The 26,235-nt window shown below is 31.5% G+C and overlaps 1 protein-coding gene across 7 annotated transcripts in view; it reads left to right on the top strand.

Annotated features, from left to right (window-relative positions):
• Window positions 1-26,235, top strand: part of Csmd3 (CUB and Sushi multiple domains 3) — a 1,151,628-nt gene that overhangs the window by 1,063,511 nt on the left and 61,882 nt on the right. For all 7 annotated transcript variants that reach the window (XM_046464911.2, XM_058585685.1, XM_058585684.1 and 4 more), the window contains 7 exons: window positions 11,011-11,091; window positions 11,597-11,710; window positions 17,316-17,504; window positions 17,878-18,024; window positions 20,029-20,217; window positions 22,401-22,586; window positions 23,696-23,890. In XM_046464911.2, coding sequence (XP_046320867.1) covers window positions 11,011-11,091; window positions 11,597-11,710; window positions 17,316-17,504; window positions 17,878-18,024; window positions 20,029-20,217; window positions 22,401-22,586; window positions 23,696-23,890 — 1,101 coding nt within the window. The remainder of the gene's footprint in view (window positions 1-11,010; window positions 11,092-11,596; window positions 11,711-17,315; window positions 17,505-17,877; window positions 18,025-20,028; window positions 20,218-22,400; window positions 22,587-23,695; window positions 23,891-26,235) is intronic.

Below are 26,235 nucleotides of genomic sequence, written 5' to 3'. Positions count from 1 at the left end.
TGATTTCCAAAGCTTTTCTGTTTGAAAAATGAAAACAACAAGAATACAATAATTGCCTAAATTTATTTGGTTCTTACCAAGTGATAGGCTGTGTCCTAAGCAGGCATTATCTCATGAATATAGTATATTTGATGTTATGTAAACTTAATTTTTCACTAAAATTTTAGCCAAAATGATTTTCCTTTTAAGCAAGATGCGGTGTCACCTTATTTCCTAGAAAATACCATTCCTGATTATGAGTTGCACCTTCAAATTTCTTGATGCTTCTCTTCTGAAAGACCTACCAGCTAATAATAGTACATCATTTGATTTACCACAACTCAGTGTGGTCTTTATAGTTTTCAACATATGATTTGGTTTCTGTGCCAAGAAAAAAATGAGTTTTATTGGAGTCAACTTATACCAACCAATATAACCTGGAGAATACAGTAGGAATATATGGTTATTAACTTAAGATGTGTAAGTCCATTGTAAGATGTGTAAATCCATTTCCAGGATCTCCTCTTTTTTAATTATTGGAGAATTAGGGAAACTCAATTTGTCTACCAAAAGATTTTCTTAGACAATTGTCTAAGAAATTAGACAGTTTCTTCAGTGTTTCACTCTATCTGAGTTTTGCTTTCTGAAGTTTTAGTTATCCATGGTCAACTGCGATCAGAAGATATTAAATGCAAAATTCCAAAAATAAGTAATGCACAAGTTTTTTAATAATTCTTATTTATTTTTCTCTTTTCACATTTTTATTGGTACATGATAGTTGCATATGTTGATGGTATTTGTTGTTACATATTCATACATACTCACAATACAACAATATAAGTTGGTCAATATCACTTTCCGGCATTTCCCCCTCCTTTTCCTCCTCCCACCCCCTGTTTCGTTTCCTCTACTGATCTCCCTTTTTCTTTTTCCTCTTCAGTTTTTACATATGAAAGAAAACATAAGATTCTTGACCTGAGTTTTGCATATTTTGCTTAATGTAGTGGTCTCAAGTTCCATCCATATTCCTGCAAATGTCATAATTTTATATTTTTTAATATTCCATTGTGTATATATACCACATTTTTTTTTTATCCATTCATCCATTGGTGGACACCTAGGCTATTGTGAATTGTGCTGCTGTAATCATGGGTATGCATGTCTCACTATAGTATGAGGACTTTAATTATTTAGTATAAATACTGAGGAGCAGTAGAGCTGAGTCATGTGATGCTTCCATAACTAATCATTTGAGGAACCTCTGTACTGATTTCCACATAAGTTATATAATTTACAATTCCACCAATAGCATAAAGTACTCCTTTTTATCTGCATCCTTCCCAGTATTTTTTATTATAGGTATTCTTAATGACTGCTATTTTGACTGGTATCTGAAGGATAAAATGATAAAATCTCAGTATAGTTTTTTAATTGGTTATTTTTAGTTCCATATAATATTAGGATACATTTTGACATAATTATAAAAGTATAGAATATAATTTGTTCTAATTCAGTTCTCAGAACTTCCCCTTTCCCTCCCATCTTCCCTCTCCCATTGCCTTTCTTACACTCTACCAATCTTTCCACTATTTATTTGCAGTTTTTATTTTCATTTTTCTTAATTACTAATGATGTTGAACATTTTTTCATATATTCATTGGCCACTTGTATTTCTTCTTTTGAGAAACGTCTGTTCATTTCATTGATCTAATTATTATTTGGGTTAGTATTTGGTGTTAAGTTTTTTTTAATTCTTTAATATTCTAGATATTTATTATTTGTCAGAAGAGTAACTAGCAGATGTTTTCTTACATTCCGTATGTTTTCTTTTCACATTCCTAATTGTTTCCTTTGCTGTGCAGAAGCTTTTTAATTTGTTGCCATTCTGTTTATTAACTCTTGGAATTATTTCCTGAGCTTTAAAGGTCCTATTGAGAAAGTCATTGCCTAGGATGATTTGCTGGAGTACTGATCCTACATTTTCTTAGGAGTTTCATAATTTTTGTTCTAATTCCTAGGTCTTTTTGATCCCTCTAAAGTTGAGTTTTGTGCAGAATGAGAGATAAAGGCTCTAGTTTCATTCTTCTACTTATGGAATACCAGCTTTCCCAGCCATTTCATAAAAAGGTTGTCTTTTCCCCAATTTATGTTTTTGGCATCTTTTTCAAGGATCAAATGACTGTAGATGTCTGGGTTTGTCTTTGTGTGCTCTATTTTGTACCATTGGTATATGTTTATGAGGAAAAGATAATGTCATTTATTATTCAATGCAGTTTACTATAGCTCTGTAGTATAATTTAAAATCAGGTATTATGATGCCTCTAGCATTCAGTTTTTGGCTTAGAATTGCTTTGGCTATTCTGGGTCTTCTATTCTTCAAAATGAATTTTAAGACTGTTTTTTTCTAGTTTGGTAAAGAATGTCATTTTGATGGGTATTGCATTGAATCTGTACGTTGCTTTTGATAGTATGGTCATTTTAAGCAACATATTCTGCCTAACCATGAAAATGGGAGGTCTTTCCATCCTCTGGGGTCATCTTCAATTGATTTCTTCAATGTTGTATAGTTTTCTTCATTATATAGGTCTTTCACCTCCTTGGATAGATTTATTCCTAGTATTTTATTGTTTTACTTTGTTGAGTTTATTGTAAATGGAATTGTTTTTCAGCTTTATTTTTCAGCAAATTTATTTTTGGTTTACAGGAAAACTATTGATTTTTTTTTTATGCTGATATTGTAACCTGCTACTTTGTTGAATTTGTTTACTAGCTATAGCAAACTTTTGGTGGAGGTTTTTGGCTCTCCTAGGTGTAGGAAAATTTTACAATATAAATTCATAATTGTTCTTTTATTTTTAGTTAATCTTGGTAATGTCTTACTCTGCCTAGTTTGTGAAAAAAATTATCATAGGTATATGCTTATAGGAAAAACATATTTATAGGACTTTCTATTATATATGGTTTCAGGCATCTACTAAGGGGATGTTAGGTTGTATCTCCCATTGATAAGTGGGGACTACTATAATATGATTCAGTAATTTGTATTCTTCATTGTTCTGTATTAGTAACTTATGTTACTAATACAGAACATAATGATGACTCATTATTTTCAAGTACTGTATATAAAAGGTCTGTGATATCTTTTAGGTCATCTTTTAAACTTATGTTATTTTTACAATAAATGTTATATTTGGGAACAGTATATTTAACTCTGCAAAATCTTAACCTTAAAGAGACTGCTGCAAATGAGGACAGATTTTGTATAAAATATAAATCACATTACTTTTTAAGATGTGACCCCTTTTCTCACACAATCTAAAGACCTGACTTCCTTTCAAATTTCAATATAGAACACTGTCCTCAAAGGGTTTCATTGTTTGATGTCCTCAGAACTTCATTGTTCAGTCCTCAGAACTTCCCCTTTCCCTCCCCTCTTCCCTCCCCCATTGCCTTTCATTGTTTGATGTTCAGAGAACAGAAGAGGTATGGACGCATACATTAAATGATGTGTGTGTAAATGCATGTGTATGTGTGTGTGCAAAATGTATTAGTGGTGTTAAAAATCCAAACTGATGAAGCTGTTTGAGGAAAAGAGTTTTTGGGGAAAAGATAATGCCATCTATTATTATTTAAATAATTTTATGACTAAAAAAGTGACTGAAAGGTTAAAATTGCTCACTTTTTGTTTATTTGCATACCAATTGATAAGATATTGTATTTTATTTTCTTCAATACCTTACCCTCCTTCTCTTTCAAAGAATCAAGAGCAGAGCTTTCCTTAAAGTTGCCATTGTAAGGAGTAAAGGAACATACCATAAGGACCCTGAGGCATCCTAGCAAAAAGGTTTAGGAGTTAATGTAGTAGGATTTGACCTGGGTGATGTGGTTTTAAGCAAATGTTTTAAAAAGCATACCTTTTCTTCTGTCAGAGTGTTTGAGCATTTTTATGATTAGCCATCTTAATATTTTTTTTTCTATAAGGTAGAAGGAGTGGAATAAATTATATAATGGGTATGGAAGCAATATTTACTCATATTAGCTGACATGGAAGGATCCTAGTCATTTTGTGGTCTGAACAGTGTTCTAGCTTTTAAGTAATGATTACAGAAATGTCTCATTTTTAACTTCTTCCAACAGTCATATAGTTACCTTATCTGATTTTAGTTTTTAGTGCAATTATTTATCTTTAATAGAAGACCATGGTCAATGAGTCAAGCCAAGTCAACTCTAAGCTGACAGGAAATACAAGATGCTGTTTTCTCTTTAAGATTCTGAAAATGTACACTGAAGTTACAATTAAGGATAATTCTAACATATTACTTTATAACAAAAGTCAACCAAGCTATGGTAATGAACAGAAAAAGGAAAATAGAGATTGACTAAGAACAAATAGTGGCTGTTAACTGTCCTCTGTTATCTACTAATGTGCAAGGTAACTCAACCTTATAGAGGAGAGTCCTGTCCCCATTACTTTTCAGTTCTAAAAGGTTTTTTACTAAGAGAAGATCCCTTTAATTAGTTATTTGTATATAATGAAACCAATTCATGCAATAGATATTGGAATTTTTCCATGATAATTCTGATGTTTACCAATAGCTTTGTTTTCCAATAGCTTCCATGATTCCTTCTCTAGGGAAATGCCAAAAGTGACTTCTTACCAGTCCACATCTCATAGTGGAGATTTTCTCCATCTATTTTTAAGTCCAAGGATCATCATTGCTCTTGATTTGTAATATTTGTTCTTATATATTCAGAAAATAAGCTGATTATAGATATTAATGTTACAAAGTGATATTTGTAAATAATTTAAGCACTACTAAAATGTACCTCTGGTCATGTTAGCACACTAGCCAATTTTCTCCAAAATTAAAAAAATATATATATTGTTTATAATTTTTCCCTTTTCCTTAGAAATTGGACAGAATTTATTCAAACAATCTAAACTCTGCTTTCAAGTGAAACAGCTTAAATTTATTTTAGATAACTTTTGAAATAATGCTGATAAAATTACATAATTGAACATCTAATTATGAATGTTTTTCTTCCCCAAATCAGGATATTATCATACTTGAATCAATCTGGGTCACTACTGAAGTACACTGGGTCTTATACAGGACTCAAAGTTTACTAGGAATGTAAAATGTTATTTCTGTCTTCTATGAGAGATATTATATCCTTACTTGGCAGAAAGGTTATGTGCTTTTTTGATTTAGAGAAAGAATGGCAATTTGCCAGTGTTCTGTTTTGTCTTTTTTTAAGCAGCTTTTAATAGCTCAGTTGAATAGAAATAGATAAATGCAGCATTCTTTTATGGAATTGGGTTGGATGTTTCATTGCAAAGAAAATAGGAAATTAAAAATAACCAAAAATATTGCCAGAATCAAATTCTAAAGCAATTTCAGGAAATTTGTTGGATTGGGAACCAGATATCTATGCATATGTGAGCACACAGGGCACTTATTCAAATAATAGCCATCCTCAAAAGATACTGACACATAAAATGCAATGTCCTCATGTTGTTGTTAAAGAGTAAATAGTGTTTTAAAACTAAATGTCAAATAAAATGATTCATTTATAAAGAACACAGATTTAGATCAATGTGTATTTTAAAACTATAAACATATTTTGTGTAGCTTTTCTATTACTGGTCATAACTGTAACTTTCTAAATAGAACAAAGCATGAAAAGCATAGACTAGATATATGCTCATAAAATTTAGATGACATAGTTTATACTATTTAACAATTTCAGTTCTGCCAGTAACAGGTTGTGTGTCCTTCTCTACTATTACTTCTCTATGTCAACTTCTCCCTCTCACCCATCCCTAAACAAAATATTAGAATACACAATTTTAAGGTAACTTACAGTTCAAGCAGTCTATGGGTTGTGACCCATACAACATTGCGTATATTTGTACCAGACCTGTTTATACTCTTCCAAAGTAATCAAGGCATTTATTTTATACAGGATAAGACATTGTCCTAATTAGTTATTAATTTGTATTTTTTGAGCACGGTATCTAGAGCATTCTCCTCATAGTTTTAAAATTACAGAACATTCATTTGTTACATGTAACTATAAAATATGTTGCTAAGTTCATGGGTTTATATTACAGTATAGGGTGCATCAGTAGAAAACAATGATCTTGGTAAATTAAAAACATATATAATTTAGACTAGGAACATAAACAGATATTGTGATATATTCTGGAAATTCAGATGGGTGCTTTGAATATCATTATGTTTGTGAGGAAGGTCACACCAGAGTGAAATTTTATGTGTAGGGGCACAAGAATCCTCACAGCAGTCATATTGCTCTCAATATTTGCCAAAGAGGGAAAGTGCTATCCCTTTGAAATGATGTGTGTCTGGCCTTATTCTAAGCATCATTGTGAAACTTAGTATTGCTTCTTACAGCACTGGTATATTTACACATATCTTGACACGGCTAATTTTAGTGATTAATGAGTAAATCATGTAAAGTGCCTTAGAGTGTTCTTTGTGAACAGTGGATTCCACATGAATGCTGTCTCGATTTTTTTTTCATCAGTTTATTGGTATGTAGGAAGGTTTTATCAGAAAGACACAGAACATAAGCAATACACAGTAGACAAATTTAACAATATAGGTGTATTCGTTTCGTAGTGCTGCTAGAACAAAGAACCACAAACTGGGTGACCTAAACCAACAGAAATGTTTTCCCAATTTTGAAGGTTAGATGTCTGAAATCAGTGTGTGGCCTTTCCACTCTCCCTGAAAGCCTGATCTGTGGATGCTTCCTTGTGTCCTCCCAGCTTCTGGTGGTAGGCAGCAACTTTCTGCATTCCTTAGCTTATATAAGAGTCACTAAACCTCTGTACTATCATCACATGGCCAATTCCCCTGTGTATCTGTCTCTGTGTTTCTTCTTTTTAAAATAAGGATACCAGCCATATTGGATTAAGAACCTATCCTAATTCAATATGAATTCAATTTACCTAGTTATATCACCAATAAAACCCTATTTCTCTAATGGCAACCCTTCTGTGTAGAGTGTTTATCTGTAAATTAACATCCCTGCACAGAGAGTTCTTTTTATAAACAGGTTGAAGTACTGGAAGAAGATATTTTGAGTGTCAGATAACAATTTACAGAAGGAAACTGAAGCAGATTTTCCTTGATTCATCACTCATTGTCTATATTTTGAAAAAAATAAAATTCTGTTCTCATTATCCTAGAAGTTTATTAGCCAATTAACCTTTTATAAATGGTCTTTTGGTCTGTGATGATGAATCAATTACTTGTCCTTTTGTTCAGGTTTTTGTTCCAGTTTCTTTTTTTATCTAAAATACTCTATGCCCATGATTACCCTTTAGAACTGGAAAAATCTAATTGTTCAAAGTTTGTCTCATTTTCTTTTTTGAAAATTTATTTATTTATTTATTCTAATTAGGTATATATAACAGCTGAATGCATTTTGATTCATTGTACACAATTGCAGCACAACTTTTCGTTTCTCTGGTTGTACATGATGTAATGTTGCACCATATGTGCAGTCTCACATATACCTAGGATAATGATGTCCATCTCATTCCACCATTTTTCCTGTCCCATGCCCCTTCTCCTGCCCTTCCTCCCTAAAAATTCCTCCATGTTTCTCACCCTTACCCCTATTATAGATCAGCACCTACTTATCAAAGAAAACATTTGGCCTTTGATTTTTGAGATTGGCTTACTTTGCTTAGCATGATATTCTCCAATTCCATCCATTTACCTGCAAAAGCCATAATTTTATTCTCTTTTAATGCTGAGTAGTATTCCATTGTGTATATATACCACAGTTTTTTTTTATCCATTCATCTATTGAAGGTCATCTAGTTTGGTTCCACAGTTTAGCTATTGTGAATTGTGCTGCTATAAACATTAATGTGGCTGTGATACTATACTATGTGGTTTTTAAGTCCTTTGGGTATAGACTGAGGAATAGGATAGCAGGGTCAAATGGTGGGTCCATTCCAAGTTTTTCAGGGAATCTCCATACTGCTTTCCATAGTGGTTGCACCAATTTGCAGTCCCACTAGCAATGTATGAGTGTGCCTTTTCCTCCACATCTTTGCCAACAATTAAAATTGTTTGTAGTTTGTATTCTGATTGTTGAATAATTTTTCATGTATTTGTTGATCAAATGTATACCTTCTTCTGATAAGTGTCTATTTAGCTCCTTAGCCCATTTATTGATTGGGTTGTTTGCTATTTTGGTGTTAAGTTTTTTTGAGTTCATTATATATCTTGGAGATTTATGCATCCTGATGTGCGTGATTTTGCTCCCAAAATGTAGGCTCTCTCTTTACCTCATTGATTGTTACTGTTGCTGAGAAAAAGCTTCTTAGTTTGAATCTATCCCATTTATGGATTCTTGATTTTATTTCTTGAGCTTTAGGAGTCATGTTAAGGAGGTCAGGGCTTAATTTGACATGATGAAAATTTGGGCCTACTTTTTCCTCTATTAGGTGCATTTTCTCTGGTCTCATTCCTAGGTCCTTGATCCACTTTGAGTTGAGTTTTGTGCATGGTGAGAGATAGAGATTTAGTTTCATTTTGCTGCATATGGATTTTCAATTTTCCCAGAACCATTTGTTGAAGAGGCTTTTCTTTTTCCTCCAATGTATATTTTTAGTGCCTTTGTGTAGTATGAGATAACTTTATTTATGTGGGTTTGTCTCTGTGTCTTCTATTCTGTACCATTTGTCTATTTGCCTTTTTTGGTGCCAATACCATGCTGTTTTTGTTACTGTAGCTTTTTAATATAATTTAAGGTCTGATATTGTGATGTCCCCTGCTTCACTCTTCTTGCTAAGAATTTTTGGCTGTTCTGGGCCTCTTATTTTTTCCAAATGAATTTCATGATGGCTTTTTCTATTTGTATAAGGAATAACATTGGAATTTTAATTGGAATTGCATTAAATATGTATAGAACTTTGGGTATTATGGCCATTTTGACAATACATCACTCTTTCATGTTAAAAATTAGGGATAGTAGGAACATACCTCAGCATTGTAAAAGCTATCTATGCTAAACCCAAGGTCAATATTATTCTAATTGGAGAAAAATTGGAAGCATTTCCTCTAAAGACTGGAACAAGACAGGGATGCTCTCTTTTGCCACTTATATTCAATATAGTCCTTGAAAATCTAGCTAGAGCAATTAGACAAAGGAAAGAAATTAAAGGGATACAGATAGGAAAAGAAGAGCTCAAAATATCATTATTTGCTGACAACATGATTCTGTACTTAGAGGATCCAAAAAACTCCCAGAAAACTTCTAGCATTAATAAATGAATTCAGCAAAGTAGCAGAATATAAAATCAATACCCATAATTCAAATGCATTCCTATAAATCAGTGATGGATCCTCTGAAAGAGAAATTAGGAAAACTATCCCATTCACATTAACCTCAAAAAAATAATAATTGGGAATCAATTTTACAAAAGAGGTGAAAGTCCTCTACAATGAAAACGACAGAACATTAAAGAAAGAAATTAGAAGATATTAGAAGACGAAAAGATCTCTCATGCCCTCAGATAGGAAAAATTAATATTGTCAAATGGTTATTTTTTTTGTAGGTGTTTTTCTTAACTTTTCTAGTTGATGCACCTCAATACTCCTAATAATACTCTTGCAATAGGAGTAATATCAAAGATATGGACTTTGAAGTTAGAGGAGATAGACTTGAGTCTGACTAGTCCCTGTCCTAATTGTGTGATCTTGTCTGTGTTACTGTGTCCAGTAGGTCTCATTCTCTTCATCTGCACATTGAGGTACAAAAACAACTTCTAAGTTTCAGCAATGAAATTTAACAAATTTCTCATTTGTCTCATGTTGTAATAGAGCAAAACATATTTCTTAAATTAAAAAGAAGTTTAATACATTTTTAATAGACTCTTAGAGAAACCAGGCTTTAATTAAGCAAAAAAAAAAAATGTTATTGATTTTAGTTATCATTGGGGGCTGAAAAGCATGATGTTTATATCCATGGAGATTCTTTCTTGTGACCTTTAAATTATGCCAATTCTAATTAAATTGGATGACCAGTTCAAGTGATAAAGATTATCAGAAACAAGATATTCAACAAACAGGTATCCCATAAATATTCTAATATAGCATAATGAATAAGGCTCTGGAGTCAGGATATCAAGGTTCAAACCCTAGCTATGCAACATTATAGCTGTACGATTTGGGGCAAATTCTTACCTCTCTTTAATAGATTTTTATAAGGTGAAGAAAGTTATAGAAATGGTTATATAAATTAAATAATGAAATAACTTTTATGAGGATCATTTTGATATATATACATACATACATACATATATATAATTTTTTTTGGCGGGTGCATACTTGGAATTGAACTCAGGGGCACTCAACCACTGAGCCACATCCCCAACCCTATTTTGTATTTTATTTAGAGAAATGGTCTCACTGAGTTACTTAGCACCTTACTTTTGCTAAGTTGGCTTTGAACTTGTGATCCTCTGTCATAGCCTCCTGAGCCACTGGGATTACAGGTGTGCACCATGGTGCCCAGCCAATTGGGTTAATATAAATAAGGTGTTTAAAACATTCTTTGGCCTAAAGTGAACACTGAATGCTTGTTTTCAATTATTACTGCATGCCAGTACAGAGCATTCTGTGAGGAACCTTAGAGAAGATAGGCATTGAGCAGGGAAACTAACGTGAGTACATATTTCCAAATTTTGATGTCAAGAAGGAATAAAACAAAATGTTATGAACCACATAACTAAAAGAACTGACTGAGGGTAAGAAATAAGGAGTAAAAATCAAGCTTTACTTGAGGAAAATATTTGAATATCTCAGAAATGTGTTGTTTTCTCTCAGTGTTGTAGTTATTTTTAAAAATAAAGAAATAGTAAAAACTTGATAAATTCTACCACATTTTTATTCTCATAAAAACATTATATAATTTTCTTTTTTTTCCACATATGTGAGTATATGTAGCTACTCAGATGAAGAATAAACACATTGTCTATTTTTATAGCCTATCAACTAAGAGTGTGCCAACCTCCACCACCCGTACCCAATGCTGAAATTTTGACTGAAGATGATGAATTTGAAATAGGTAAAGTTTGTTAAATTACTTTCAGAGAAAATGTCTTGTTAGCAGAGATATTTGCTTTAACAAAAAGAACAGTAGCAGCTTGCTTTTAGACCTTGTTTTTGGGGGTGGTGAGAAATAGTTCATAATTCTTAAGAGGAGAGAATGGTCACAAGAGGAAATACTGGACAAGATGTAAAAATTCTGCTTTTACAGCATGTACATTATTAGTAAACAGTGTTGGAATTGTGGCCATACAATCAATTGTATTTTGGTTCTTCTTCACAAACTGTTATTTTGCTGCCTTCTGACACTGCAGTCTTAACTTCTGTGAGTTCAGGCCTAAGCCTAAGTCCATAAAATGAATATCTATTAGCTAGTAGAAATTTTGATACTGATTGAAAATGACTAAAAGAAAATTATACTCTGCTTTTAAAATCAAAATATTATTATTCTTTTTTTTTCTATTGTCTTCTTGCTTATTTGAACTTCTTGTCCTCTCTCTCTTCGTTTTTTTTTTTTCCAATAGGTGATATTATCAGGTACCAGTGTCTTCCAGGATTTACATTAGTTGGAAATGCAATTCTGACATGTAGATTAGGAGAGCGACTGCAGATGGATGGGGCACCTCCAGTTTGTCAAGGTAATGATTTTTACATTTAATTATTTCCAAATATTGTTCTTTGTTCAGTAAGGGTAAAATTCTATTTTATGTTAATGATACATATTTAACTGGCAATACTATTATGAAGTATACAACTCATATATATGTGTGTGTGTGTGTGTGTGTATATATATATATATATATATATATATATATATATGTATATATTTATTCCATTATTTCTCAGATTTAGGTTTAAATTACTTTTATTCTTTGTATTACTTTAAAGGTATAATTTTTTAAGTTTAGCCTATCAGCCAAGTCAGTTCAACTTATTTAAATTAGTTTTGCTGTAAGGGATGGAAATGAAGGTAAAATCCAAAGGAAATCACTTTAAATAAAGCCTCTAATGTTGATTGCTTTTGTTTGGAGAAAAATTTATTTTAACCACTAGATTAAATTTTATTGACCATCTATTAAGTAGGAAGAGCTGAGGAAAAAAAAAAAACTACCTATAAACCAACCACAAGTTTTAAGTGGTCCTTGTTATGAAGCCATCACAGAATAAAGATATGGCAATCCAATACTATGTTTAGGAATTAACCTGGAGGATATAGAATCATAATCTTTAACTATTTGTAATTCAGGGAAAGCTTGACAGAGGCATTGTTTCCCAAGTTCTAAATCATCAATGAAATTTATTCTGGTGGAACAAACCTAGAGAAAGGATGATCTAAATGGCTGATATACACATAAAAATACAGGTGGGAGAGGAACGTGGATTTCAAGAAATTAATTCACTTTGTTACAAGGCCAAGTGAATGATAGACCTTGAATGATATATAGAATCATGATATTCAGTAATCATTTATTGATGATTTATCTAGCATGGGCAGTGCCTAACATACAGAAACCTGTCCCAACCGGCAGGACACATCAACGAGGGCCGGGAACCTAGGTGGGGAGGAATGAAGGGACAAGAGACATGAGGGATGACAGCAAGTTCTGATCAAGCTGCAAACTTTTATTGTTCACACAGGGGTATTTATATGCTGGGGATAGGGAAGCTCTCTAATCAGCAGTTGCTGGATGTGGGTGGTAAAACTGCCAGCTGCAGGATGTCTGATGATCCTGATAACAGCAGGATGTTTCAGGAAGATAGGTAGCTGCAGGATGTCTCCCAGGGGGCTGTTTCTTGTAACTGTCAAGCTATTCTTTCAGGAGAATTTCCTTCTAGCCCCTGACAGAAACCAATAATAAATGTTGGCTAATTTTAATAAAACCAAATTTTATTGTTTTAGTATTTTCCAGATTTTCTTGAATTATTTCCTTCATTGGAGTTTATTTCTCAGTGTATGGAGATCTTTACTATGCAGTATCTTAAGTATTGCATGAACCTAAATCAAACATTCTGTTTATTGCTATAAACATGCTATAAATAGAAAATATAATTTGATTTTCTGCCTAATAGGAGTCCTTACATGAATATTTGTTTACATGAAGGGTTTGTTTGTTTGTTTGTTGTTTTAGAAGAGAGAATGTTTAATTTTGACTCATTGTTTCAGAGATTCAGTCCAAGGTGGGCTGGATCCACTGCTCTGGGCATGGTGCAGGCATAATGATGGAAGGGCATGGCAAAGTAGTGCTGCTCCATTTATTGCTGTCCAGGAAGCAAAGAGAGATGATGCATTTTCACAGGAGGTTTTTAAAGTAGCAAAAAGAAAGATAGGTTTGAGAAATATAAACTAGATTCAGTATTAGAAATTCTCATGATCTTAGTGATAACAGAACATCTCAAAGTTGGTTTGATATTCAGAAGTCTATAACTTATCATTGTGCATATGTGGATGTCATTCATTCAACTTTCTCCTTCATGCAAGACTACTCTCTAGCCATTTATGATTATAATTCATATTGAGATATTTAGATATGCATACATAGATGATAGTTTCTGCATTTTAGGAGACAATATGTGGGAAGATAACTTGGGCAGACATGGGGGCATGAATCAAGTACATAACAGGACTTTTTTCCTGACCTCAATATATAAACTACTTTGTGAATTCTTAAAACCAAAAACTTTCTGTTTTTATGTCTGGACGTTAATCTAATAAACTTTAAAATTTTTAAATAAAAAAAATACAGATAACCTAGCTATTTCACAATTCCTCATCTCTCTGATCTCTTAATGTCTTATTTCCAAAATAAGAATTTCCTATAGATTAGCAGTTACTCCTCTAATTATTCTGTGTGCTGTGGCTAATAATAAAAAGGGCAATTGAATTTATGTATCATAATAATACTTCAGATACAAACTGAAAATTATTAAGTCATCCCTTAGGGTAAGTCTATGCAATTTCTCTCTTAATTAATTGATCAGACACTTAATAAAAAACAAAAACGTGACTTACATTTTTGTTTTATTAAGTCACAAGATTGCTAAAAGTCATTTGTTTAGAATCTGCTAGAAAATTCTACATTGTTTTTAATCTATTTTAAATTATTTTACTTTTTTCACTGTTCCTAAAAGAGGCAATATTATTTTTATTTTTCAACTCAATCCTCTTTAGTTTCTTTATTCCACTTAACATATGGAAAACAAGGCTAAATATGCTAACTTTCAAAGAGTTTGGAATAAACAAAATCTAATCATTATGTAAAGGTCAGGCAAACGTCAGAGGAAAAGACCACTAAGAGACTGTCTCATGCAACAGCAAAGGGTTTATTGGGGGTCCAGCATGCTGGGGCTCAGAGCTCACTTCAGAGGAGCAAAGAACAAAGAGCCCCGGGAACAATTTGAGCAGAGCTTATATACATTCTTTGGAGGGGGCAGGGACTTTACTTACATCATAGCATCCTTTAGCAAATCATCGCATACCGTGGGAAAATCAAATAACAACTCTAAAACATGATTAGCACATTCACTGGCAGGAACAGGTCGGGTGTGGGTGATTGGTCAGTACTAAGATGGGTATATATTTAAACTGATTGGTTTAAGCCCTGAGGTGTGTACGTGCGGGACTGCACAGTTTCTGAGGAAAGGGGGTTATTCTCGTTGAGCAACTAGGTGGTCAGGGGAGATTTTGACACACATCTAATGGGCAGTTCCGGGAATTGTTTTATGCTTTCACAATTTTCAGGTCCCAGGAGAACAAAACTTAATCTTACTTCAGAAATGTGTAACTTGACAGAACTAGAAGAAAGACTTTATAGAATCAAGTTTTATCCTTTACATTTTAGCTTCTTCAACCTTTCAATTATATTTGGTGGACAAAAATACTGGACCCAGCTACATCTGTGCAAATGTGGGCACTTTAAACTTTCTAAGCTTTATTTTTATTCTTTGCACCATAGGAAAAGAAATTGGAAATAACTTTTAAAAGTTATGACTGTGGATGTAATGTATAATCGGTGCTTAACTTATAGTTAAAAGCAATGAATATTTACTCTTTTACTTGGTAGCCATCAGGTTACTTACAATTTATTGGATAGTTTGCAAAGGGTAAGTTTGTGTACTTACACCAAAACACATTGGATCACACTACCTATATGAATATTTCACAACTACATTTTCACTAAAGATCTTGGTTTTAACTCAAATAGTCCATTGTATTTCTAACTGTTAAGTCTATCTTTTACCTGTTTTTCATTTTGTGAAAATCAAAAGTTTGGGTTCTCCTTTTAGGCTGACAATGATCACATACCATTATTCAATTATTATTTTTTTAAAACTCAAAATCATATTCAAGTAATAGAATTTTAGACTTAAGGAAAAGAAACTGAAGTAAAAGTAGAAAGGAAATAAACAGCTGGGTGGTGGTACATGCCTATAATGCCGGTGGCTTGGGAGGCTTAGGCAGGAGGATCTTGAGTTCAAAGTCAGCCTCAGCAACCACAAGGCACTAAGCAACTCAGCGAGACCCTGTCTCTAAATAAAATACAAAATAGGGCTGGGAATGTGGCTAGGTGGTTTAAATCCCCGGTACCAAAAAAAAAAAAAAAGCAAATAAAATAAACAATAACAACTATACTTACTCTATTGAGAGTTTTTAACAATCTGCAAATTAGATCTGGGGCCAGTTTTCTCTTCAAGATTTCCAAGTTATTTTTCTCGTCAAGTTATTAACATGTTCAAGGAGTAATCACATATTTCCATAATTCATTATTTGCTAATATTGTTCATTTGTGTATTTCTTGGAAACTTTATAACTCAAAATATTAAATTTTTCTTACACCTTAAAAACTCTGAATATATAATTTCAATTTATTCCTTCACCTTACCTACAATTTAACAACTACAGTAGGTTTTTCCAAGTCTAATTCTTCTGAAAAAACATTGAAAAACAGAGTATTCTTAAGATCATATTCTAATGACTTGAAGATGCAATGAAATCTAACCCCAGGAAATGGAAGTTCTTGTACAGTAATTGAATAAAGAATTGGTAAGATATATTTTCAATTTGTTGAATCCTCTAAAATTATCTAGTTTACCCATTTCTTCAGTTGGTTCAGTGTCATTAGTAAGAATACTCAAAATATCACCCTGGCTAAGTTTAGAAACTCTTTAGCATTGTTAGTCATAGGACATTTGCTATAGTCACTTCCTCTGTTCTTAGAAATAGGAAGTTCTTCCTTAAATTGAACTAAATCCTGATTAGTATGTATAGGTTTATTTCTACAAAAAAAAGTTCAGAATAATATAGGTCACACTGAGCAGTTATACAATAGACAACCTCAAATTATTTTTAGAAAGGATAAAATGACATCTTAATTAATAGAACCTTGATCGTCTTTATTATACTCTTATTCCAAGTCCAAATTTAAGATATTTTTATTATTTGGTCTAACATTCAAATGCTGTTCATGTCACAAGTAACGTTTACTGTACTCTGGAAACTGTTAGAACATAATTATGTTATTTCATCAAAATGTAACAAAATTTATATACTTCTATATTTATTTATTTGTTCATTCTTGGGAGTTCTGATATTAAAACAGAACGTTTATGAAATAAGAAGTTCTTGTGCATTAGCCTATGTTTAAGGTCTGGATATAGCAAAAAGAACTGAAAGATAACTAGTGACCCAAATTAGTGTTAAAGCCTCATGGTGTAAGCACTTCCCAGAGATCAGAAATGGCTTTTCCTGAAATGAACACTCAGAGAGGGCAGTTTCCCCTTTGGCTCTAACAATCAAATAAAGTAAAAGTTTAAGGAGAAGAGGGAAAAAAAAAAAAAAAAAAAACACTGTAAAGAAGAGTAAAAAATGAGAGAGTAAAAGTGTAAGGAAAATGAAGGAAGGGGCAAAATATACATAAGAAAGGCGTAGATGGGAGAATATAAAAACATGAAGTCCACAAACAATGAAAAAAAATAGAAGGAAATAAATATCTTATCTCTTAGTTATCTATAGTTTGTTGTTTGTGAAAATAGTACATTTTCTATGTAATAAAAAAAGAAATTAATGATAGTTTTAGGTCATTCTTCCATAATTTAAATTATAAGCTTAATATGTTTTCTTACACATAATTTAAGATATCATTTTTATAATTACTGCACATGAAAGTGAAGTACTCAGTATTTGATGCAGTTTTTCACTTAGATTCTAAAAGGTTTGCATTATTCAATGACCTTTTCCTTTGACAGTGCTTTGCCCTGCCAATGAATTACGACTAGATTCTACGGGAGTCATATTGAGTCCTGGATACCCTGATAGTTACCCAAATCTTCAAATGTGTGCATGGAGCATTTCAGTGGAAAAAGGCTATAATATCAGCATGTTTGTTGAATTCTTCCAGACAGAAAAGGAATTTGATGTTCTTCAGGTGTATGATGGTAACCGTGGGTTATATTTACTGTGCATTCATAAATTTAGTTAATATGGTCTAATTTTACATTCAGATCTTTAGGATGGACAACTACCTATGTGACGTTTACTTAAAATATATTTTTGGAAGTATCAACATTAAAATAATTCTATAGCATATAAAAATTGAAGTTAGGTCAAATATTCTTCTATACACTATAGTTACTTCAACTGTAGAATTAAAATGTTTAAAATAAAATGTTTTGTGTTGTTTTTACTTATGCTGATGAAGTAGATTGGCCGTGGAACAGTTTAATACTATTTTAAAATATAAAGTACTAAAGATAAAATGAGAATATAGTTATTTAGTTATATCTAAATTATATTGTTTTCTTTCTGAAGGACCAAATATTCAAAGTCCAGTTCTTATTTCTCTCAGTGGAGATTATTCTTCTTCTTTTAATATAACAAGCAATGGTCATGAAGTATTTCTTCAGTGGTCAGCAGACCATGGCAATAACAAAAAAGGCTTCAGGATACGATACATAGGTATGTGATACTTATACTCAGTATGCATCTCATTGGCATCCTCACTGTGATTATAGTTGAAGAGCAGAGACACAATTGAATAAGAAGCATTAAAATCGCAACTCCTATATTGCTGTTTCCTAAACAATTTGGGTAACCTATCTGTACTTCAATTTTTATGTTATAATGATAATAATTCTACATCCTTCATGATTTTCTAAAAGATGAAATTCATAGGTTAACTTGTTGTAAATTTAACTGAAATACCTTGAATATTATAAGAGTGAGTGGTGAAGACATCATTGGAAAGCATTTAAGTTTTTTAAAAAATCACTAGTGCTTTCTATATTTCGACAGCTTTGGACTGAAAATTCCTTTTAGTATCAGAGTGCCAAGACTTTTTTAATATGCTTTCCTTTTATAAGGTCCATTTACTGTAAGCCAATAATTACATTGTTGTGTAAGTATACATAAATAGTCCTCTGTACACAAAGGTTGTTTGTCTTTATTGCCATCCTAAATCATGTCATAGGCCATAGTGTGGGCTCAATAGCAGAATACCTCAGAACCAACCAGCCATCTTTTTCTTTAGCATCCAGTGTCTTCCAAGTCATGAGTCATTGCTAATCAGTTCAACTAAAAATTGCAATTATAAATGTTTACAAACAACTCTGATACAATTCTGAAGCATAAATAAATTTTAAATTTTAGTCCAATAACATAATAGCCCCAGATTTCACTAATTTGTATAAATTTGCAAATATACATATAGTATATAAATAAAACAATCTCATCTAATTACTTTGATTTTAAAATTATGATGTGATAGCAAGATTTTAATTTAATGATTTGTCTTATAAATATTAGCAATAACGTCACTGACTAATATGTTTACACATTTTATCCTGCAATAAATTTCTATTAAAGTCAAAGGAAAACTGATTAAAAATTAAAATATATACTTGAGTCATGCTTAAGATTATTCATTTTTGAATCAATGTTTCTACTATAAGAAATACATAAATGCCATTTTATTAAGGTTGTACCCAGACAGAGCATTTAAAAGTTAGAACATTTAATTATATTTTAAATGATTATAACAATATAAAGGGAAGCTATTCAAATTAAACAATTATAAGCATTAGATTATAGACTTATTCTTATGTTAATTTCATGATATAAATATAAAGAAAATACTACTCTTAGCTACTATGAATAGCTTGACATATTAAATGATGTATTTTTTCCTTTATAAATGACAGGTTATGACATATATATTCTAAGTCCAATCTGCTTCTCACTATTTACTCCCAAAGTTTCAGTTTTTTTAAGATAAATATATTGAAGTTTCAAAGGGTAAATGGAACCTGTCAGGCTGAATAGTCTCAAAAGTATATTTATGAAAAAGCTATTTGACATTATCTTTTGACATTTCAGACTTCAGAAAAGGAAAAAAAGTATTTTATTGGCAATTTTTATCACCATATGTAAGCACTCTTGACAGAATGGACACTCTTTAATAGATTGGGGAAAAGGATTATGGAATAAGGGGGCCTCTTTTAGACATCAACCAAAATGAAATGCATGACCTACTGGGATATAGGTGTCTTGAGATAAATTCAAAGTGACATGTAAACAACATGCTCTAAAATATTGCTTTCAAAGCTACAGATTTAGGGCTTCAAATGACAGAAATAGTTTTCAAAATTCAATGAAATATTTGTAGGGCTCTTGAACCTGTATAGTATTAAGAAAATATATTTTAATATAAAAGACAGCTAGGTGACAATACAAATTAAAAGAAAGCCCAGAGATTGTTAGGTGTTCTAAAAGCTGTGTAGGTAGACTATTTTCAAAAGAGGCTAGAAAATAATATGATGTTCACAAATACAATCCACTTAGATGACAATTGATCTACACTTAAGTACTAGTGTTCATTGTTTAGTTGTTCATAATTTTAGATAATAAATGATTTCTGATGCATTAATTAAGTCCTGACAGTTTTTTTTTTTCCCTTTTGAAAAGCTTTCTACTGCAGTACACCAGAATCCCCGCCTCACGGATACATTATCAGTCAGACAGGTGGACAGCTTAACAGTGTGGTCCGCTGGGCCTGTGATCGAGGATTCCGACTTGTTGGGAAAAGCAGTGCTGTGTGCCGAAAGTCTTCCTATGGGTATCATTCGTGGGATGCACCGGTCCCTGCCTGTCAAGGTGAAGTACAACATCTCCAAGTAGATAAAATAGCAACAAAAGATTAAACTCATTTAACTTTTTTATTTGAATCACTAAAATTTCCCAAATATACATTTTTTAAAAAATATGTATTTTTTAGTTGTAGTTGGACACAATACCTTTATTTTACTTATTTATTTTTATGTGGTGCTGAGGGTTGAACCCAGGGCTTCACACGTGCTAGGCAAGCACTCTACCAATGAGCCCCAGCCCCAGCCCCCAAATATACATTTTCAGAAGCACATTGTAGACTCCTCTCCTGAAAATGAAAGATGGAAATAGAATATAAGAGGAAGGAAACACATAGATAATTCTTCTTTGTCATGAAATTTATGTGTCTCTGCTTTTTCCCCTTATATATACATCCTTGACTCATACATCTACCATTCAAGTTACTTTGTTGTCAGAACATTATGGAAACAGAAAGGGTGGCTGGGTTAGTGAAGAGTCCCTAGAAAGACGATAGAGAATAAGAAAAGGGAAGTATACTGCAGACTGATTTTGACTCACAGGGTACACAGTTATGCTCTTAGAGAAACAAATTTAAAGGAGAAACATGTAACCAACTTCTTGGTTATTTTTTCTTCACTGCTTTTAACTAAGCAACTCAACAGGGATGTTTTTATTCTCCTTCGTGTTTTGTTAAAAACCAAGGAGCTGCCTGAGCATTGTATCTTGCTATAGAAGAAAACGTGAGAAGCATGTTAATCAACAAATTATACATTTGAGAGCTTTTGATGAGCACTTGTTTTTAAAGCCAATTTTATTATAATTATTCACACACATTAATTGTCCAAAATAATGGATTTTGTGGCGTTTTCATACATTGCGTAAAACATACTTTGATCGTATGCACCCTCCTAATTATTCTCTCTTGCCCTTCTCCCCGTGGTAGGATTTAGTTTTAAAAAGTAATTGAGTACTTGAGGTTCTAATTTTAAGTTGGATTAAGAGAAGGGCGAAAAGAAAATAGCATTTATAATAAAACTACATCTTTTTTAATTTAAAATAAACCTACATCTATTTTTCTTTCTTTTGCTATGAGAAAAAAGTAGGTTATAAGTCTAGAACATGTAACCCATAAGACTAGACATATTTTAGAAATCAGAAACTTTATGATTTTGTAAACATAATACAGTGCAGTACATATACCATTATTATGAAATAACTCATTAGTACTGAGGTGATACTTATACTCAAATATATTATTCTATCTGTAGAGATGTCTAAATGTTTACACTGATAATGATATATAAAAATACAAATAATCTCACTTCAATTGGTGTTTTGTTGGCCATTATGTTCTTTGGAAGGCGATAGTATTTTTTTTGGGGGGGGAATGCAAATGGGTTACTTGAAGGGCAAAGAGGAAAAGAATCAGTCTCAAGAAACTTCTGTATAGTCTTTTGAATTTATAAGAAACAAAATATAAATATATGTAAAATAAACTATGAAAATATAAATTTTGCATCATTATCAGATCATAGTTAAAGAAATTTTCATTTAAATCAAGTGTATTATAGATAAAATAAAGACAACTAAAATAATTAATGAAATTCAAGAGGATCCTAGATAAGTTTTGAGATAAGTCCTGGCCTTATATTTCTTTAACATGTTGAATATGCACAATACTCTGTGAATGGTCCTCAAGCATTTAACATGTCTAATATTTATGATATTCTGTGGATGGTGCCCAAGAATATACATTTTGATTGTACCTAAGACAGTCAGTCTGCAGAAATAAATTTGTTTTGTTCCTGATCAAAATACTGATGAGTATTGATTGCCACTCCTTTCCAAATTTTTCACAATTATTTTTTAAGTTAAATTGGCCAAACTGAATTTTGGTGGTCCAGAAATGATTTAGTACTAGATGTACTCTATATTTACCTAATTTGTATTCTCATGTAATCTATATTAATGCTGATAATAGTACTTATGATTAGGAACTAAGTAGAAACCAAGAAACAAATCATTAATGATATGTAGATTTAACAATTTAAACACATTAAATAGGAGTTTGAAATAAATTATTTAAAATTATGGGCCAGAAAATTCAGAGGAATTTAAAAATTATTTTTACATGTTTTATAGTTTAACAGATTTAACTAATAACTTAAGTATGTTTTCATTTCTATGTTTTATGTATATATTTATTCTAGCAATTTCCTGTGGAATTCCTAAAGCTCCAACAAATGGAGGGATACTCACTACAGACTACTTGGTAGGAACCCGAGTTACCTATTTTTGTAATGATGGATATAGATTGTCATCCAAAGAACTTACCACTGCTGTGTGCCAATCAGATGGAACATGGAGCAATCATAATAAGACTCCCCGCTGTGTTGGTATGTGTTTTAAGGAAATTTTGTCATTTATACATTGGCATCTTACATGATATAAAATTTTATGTACCATTGAATTATTAAGACTAATTCCCTGAGTGAAGCACCATGTCTAAGAAGGAAATAAAAATTGATAAATAAAAGTACTATTTGGTACAATGAAGTACTGAAAGACCGTATTTTTGGCAACTCCAGAATATTTAGGTCAAGGAATTAATGTGTCTTTTCATTTTATTTAATGAAGTTTCATTTATTTTATAAACAGTCATGCATACCTCAACATTTTTTTCAATACAAAGATATTTGGAAGACTTTTTTCCCAGTTTGCAACAATAAAATTATATTTTAATACTGTCAGGTCTTAGTTTCAAAAGGATAAATGAAGCTTCTGACATTGCCCATAACTTCTGACTTTTTTTCAGTATTATCAATGTTACATATATGTAGAATATTTCCCAATGCTTATTACTAGTTTAATGAATAATGAATATTATACAATAATAGAAATTAATTCTAATAAAGAAATTGGTAATAAAAGGAATGAAAAGTTTGTTTTAGATAACATCTTTGATTTTCTCTATATTTCAGTTACTTCCATCTAGTACTAACATTTTAACTTCACTGTGATTTCTTTTAAAATTTGTATTTGTAATTGTAGCATAGGTGTCTTATAATGCTTCTACTTATCTTGAATAAATTTTAAATAAGCCAAATTTTATATCACAAAAAACAACAACAACAAAAAACGCCATTCTCACCAAACAAATTTTTTTTCCTGAAAATATGTTTTTTTCCAAAATGTTTAAAAAAAGAAAGTAGAGGTAAGTCAGTGAATGGGATTCTGGGTTGGTAGAATAATGTGTATAAAGGCTCTAAATTTTGAAACAGCAGTTTATGATCAGAGAACTGCCAACAGTACCATGCAGCTGGGGAAATGGAAATGATTAATGTGAAGAAGAAATAAAGAACAAATGCTGAAGACCTTGTGAGGCTCAATAGTGAAAAAATTCAGACAGTGGAAATGTGAAGAATAGAATTGGCATAAGATATAGTTAGGTAGTGAAACAGACAAGATTTACTTATTAGCATTTGTATTCTTGTTTTCTGTATAGTTGTTACATGTCCAAGCATCAATTCCTTTACATTGGAACATGGAAGATGGAGAATTGTGAATGGATCACATTATGAGTACAAAACCAAAGTAGTTTTCAGTTGTGACCCTGGTTATCATGGACTAGGTCCTGCTTCTATTGAATGCCTTCCTAATGGTACATGGAGTTGGAGAAATGAGAGACCATATTGCCAAAGTAAGTGTACACTCCATTGAACTTATTTCAGAAGTTATCTTTGGTGATTGGATTGCTTGAATCACTTTCTTTCCAAAAACACTAGAACAATAACTTGATATTTTTATTGTTATTTTAAAATGGAATCTTGCTTTGTCCATTTTGTCCTTTTGACTATGATCTCCCGGGCTCAAGTAATCATTCTGCCTCAATCTCCCCAGTAGATGGTACTACAAGCACACTACCACTATGCCCTGTGAGATACTATGATTAATTCTTCTTATATTTTAAGGTTTCTGTTTTTTTATTAGTAAATGCTTATGGAAAAAGGACATAAGCTTTAGATTCAGAAATCTCATAATTCTAGATCTGTCATTACTGTAACAACTAAGTAATGTTTATTGCATATCTAACTGCTTGCTGGACTTTGCTTTTAGCCTCTTACATATATTATGCTCCTTTTGTCAAAAAGAAAGCTAAGCACACAATTTAATTGTTTTGCACAAGTCACAGAGCCTATAAATGATGGAGAAATGGTATTCAATCCAAGCAATCTGACAATCACTAATAATCTGATAATCACTATGCTGCTGTATATGTTTAGTCTTTTCTAATCCCCAAATTCTTACTCTAGAAAATCATGACACTTCCTGTTGGGTAAAGTGATGAAAATACTAAGACATATTTTAAATACCAGTTGAGAACCAGCTTCATAAGGACCTCAGTAAATATTATTGAAACAAACTGAATAATAAAGTCTTTTTTTTCACTTGTTCTTGTAACATAAATGTAAGGTCTAACATAAACAAGCTAACTAAGCATACAATAATTTAGAAAGAATACCTTGAAATCCTTCTGAACTTTTTTCACCATATTTATTGAGTTTTACTTTGTCCCAAAAATTTAGTCTTTTAATTTGTATCAAACTCTATGGCATGTATAGACTAAATATACATAATATATAAATAAACTAATAAAATAATCCAGTCTAAATAAAGTTAGGATGATTAAAAAGTTTAATATAGAAGCTAACTATTATATGTGTAGCAAGTACACAATTACCTATTATTCTTTTACTTATGAATAATCTGTGATTTGCAATTTACTTTTTAAATCTCTGTATCAGTATACGATATTTTTTGCTTTATTAAAATAAATGTTATCTTAATGAATAAAATAAACATGGATGAATTAAAATCTTAAAAATATATTTCTAAATTTTATTTTACATTCTAAAGAATCTGTATTTAGAAAATTTTGCTCTATTTCCACTTTTTCTATCATGGTCTTTCTCTGCCTGCAACTTCATTACTCTTAAAGTATAATTTCACTAAAATGATACCTATAGAAGGGGTTTTTCTAGGGGAAAATGATCTGTAACACACTATTTAATATGGAATTTCACATGTTTGCCTGGTTCCTTTGTTCTAGATCTTCTATTGTGTAGAAGGATTTAAATGATGTATATATTTAGATTACTACCTAATCTTAGGTGATATTAGGATGGGGAAAAGTCAAGGAATCTAAGAATTGCAATTCATTGAAGAAATGAAAAGAATATTAATTGTTCCGGTTCTTCATGTACTCATCTTTTAAACTAAAATAATTAAAGTACTAATATTTTAGCCATATTGTATATTAATAATATTCATAGTTCCAACAAAGGATTATCTTAAGGATTTGCTGAAAACAATCAGTGCATTTTAAATTTTACATGAAACAATTTAAAGTTTGCAAATTTTCTCTTTGTCTATTTAACAGCTAACTAAAGCATTAGAGCTGAAAGCCAGAGATGGAGTCAAAAAGAAGTATGGGTTGATGATTAAATATTGGACTCTGATGATAGACTGTTGGGTTTAAATCTTGAGTAATGTAATTTATAGGGTTAATTATGAAGTTTATTATAGTTTATAAATTATACGTTACTTTATTAAAGTTACTTCACTTGTCTATATTCTAGTGAATGTAACTATCTATCATTATACCTATCTCAGAGTTGTTTTGAGAATTGCATAAGTGAAAACACTAATAATAGTGCTTGGTATATAAAAAGCACTTAATTTTACCAATTATTCTTTTCATTCTAGAATGATGCTTGTTCCACTTTCAGTCTTTAAATATGAAAGAGTCATATGGGTTCTGAATAACCTAGGTAGTCAGTTAATCTGTCTTTAATTTTTTAAAGCCTATCCCTATATGTGAAAAATATATCTAATGGACTGTATAAAATTGAATATTTTACATGTAAAGTTTTTTATAGAGTCCTTGACAAAAACTAATTATAATTACTATGTTCACATTTGTTTAGATTTGAGGAAATTTTGGTTTAGGCTAGTTGAAGGCCTAAGTAACCCAATGTCATTTTA

This window comes from Marmota monax, unplaced genomic scaffold, assembly GCF_021218885.2.
Source record: "Marmota monax isolate L192 unplaced genomic scaffold, Marmota_monax_Labrador192_F-V1.1 WCK01_AAM20220418_F8-fsc00003, whole genome shotgun sequence".
NCBI lineage: Eukaryota > Metazoa > Chordata > Mammalia > Rodentia > Sciuridae > Marmota > Marmota monax.
The sequence above is the reverse complement of the archived record's forward strand: the minus strand, read 5'-3'. Positions and strand labels throughout refer to the sequence as shown.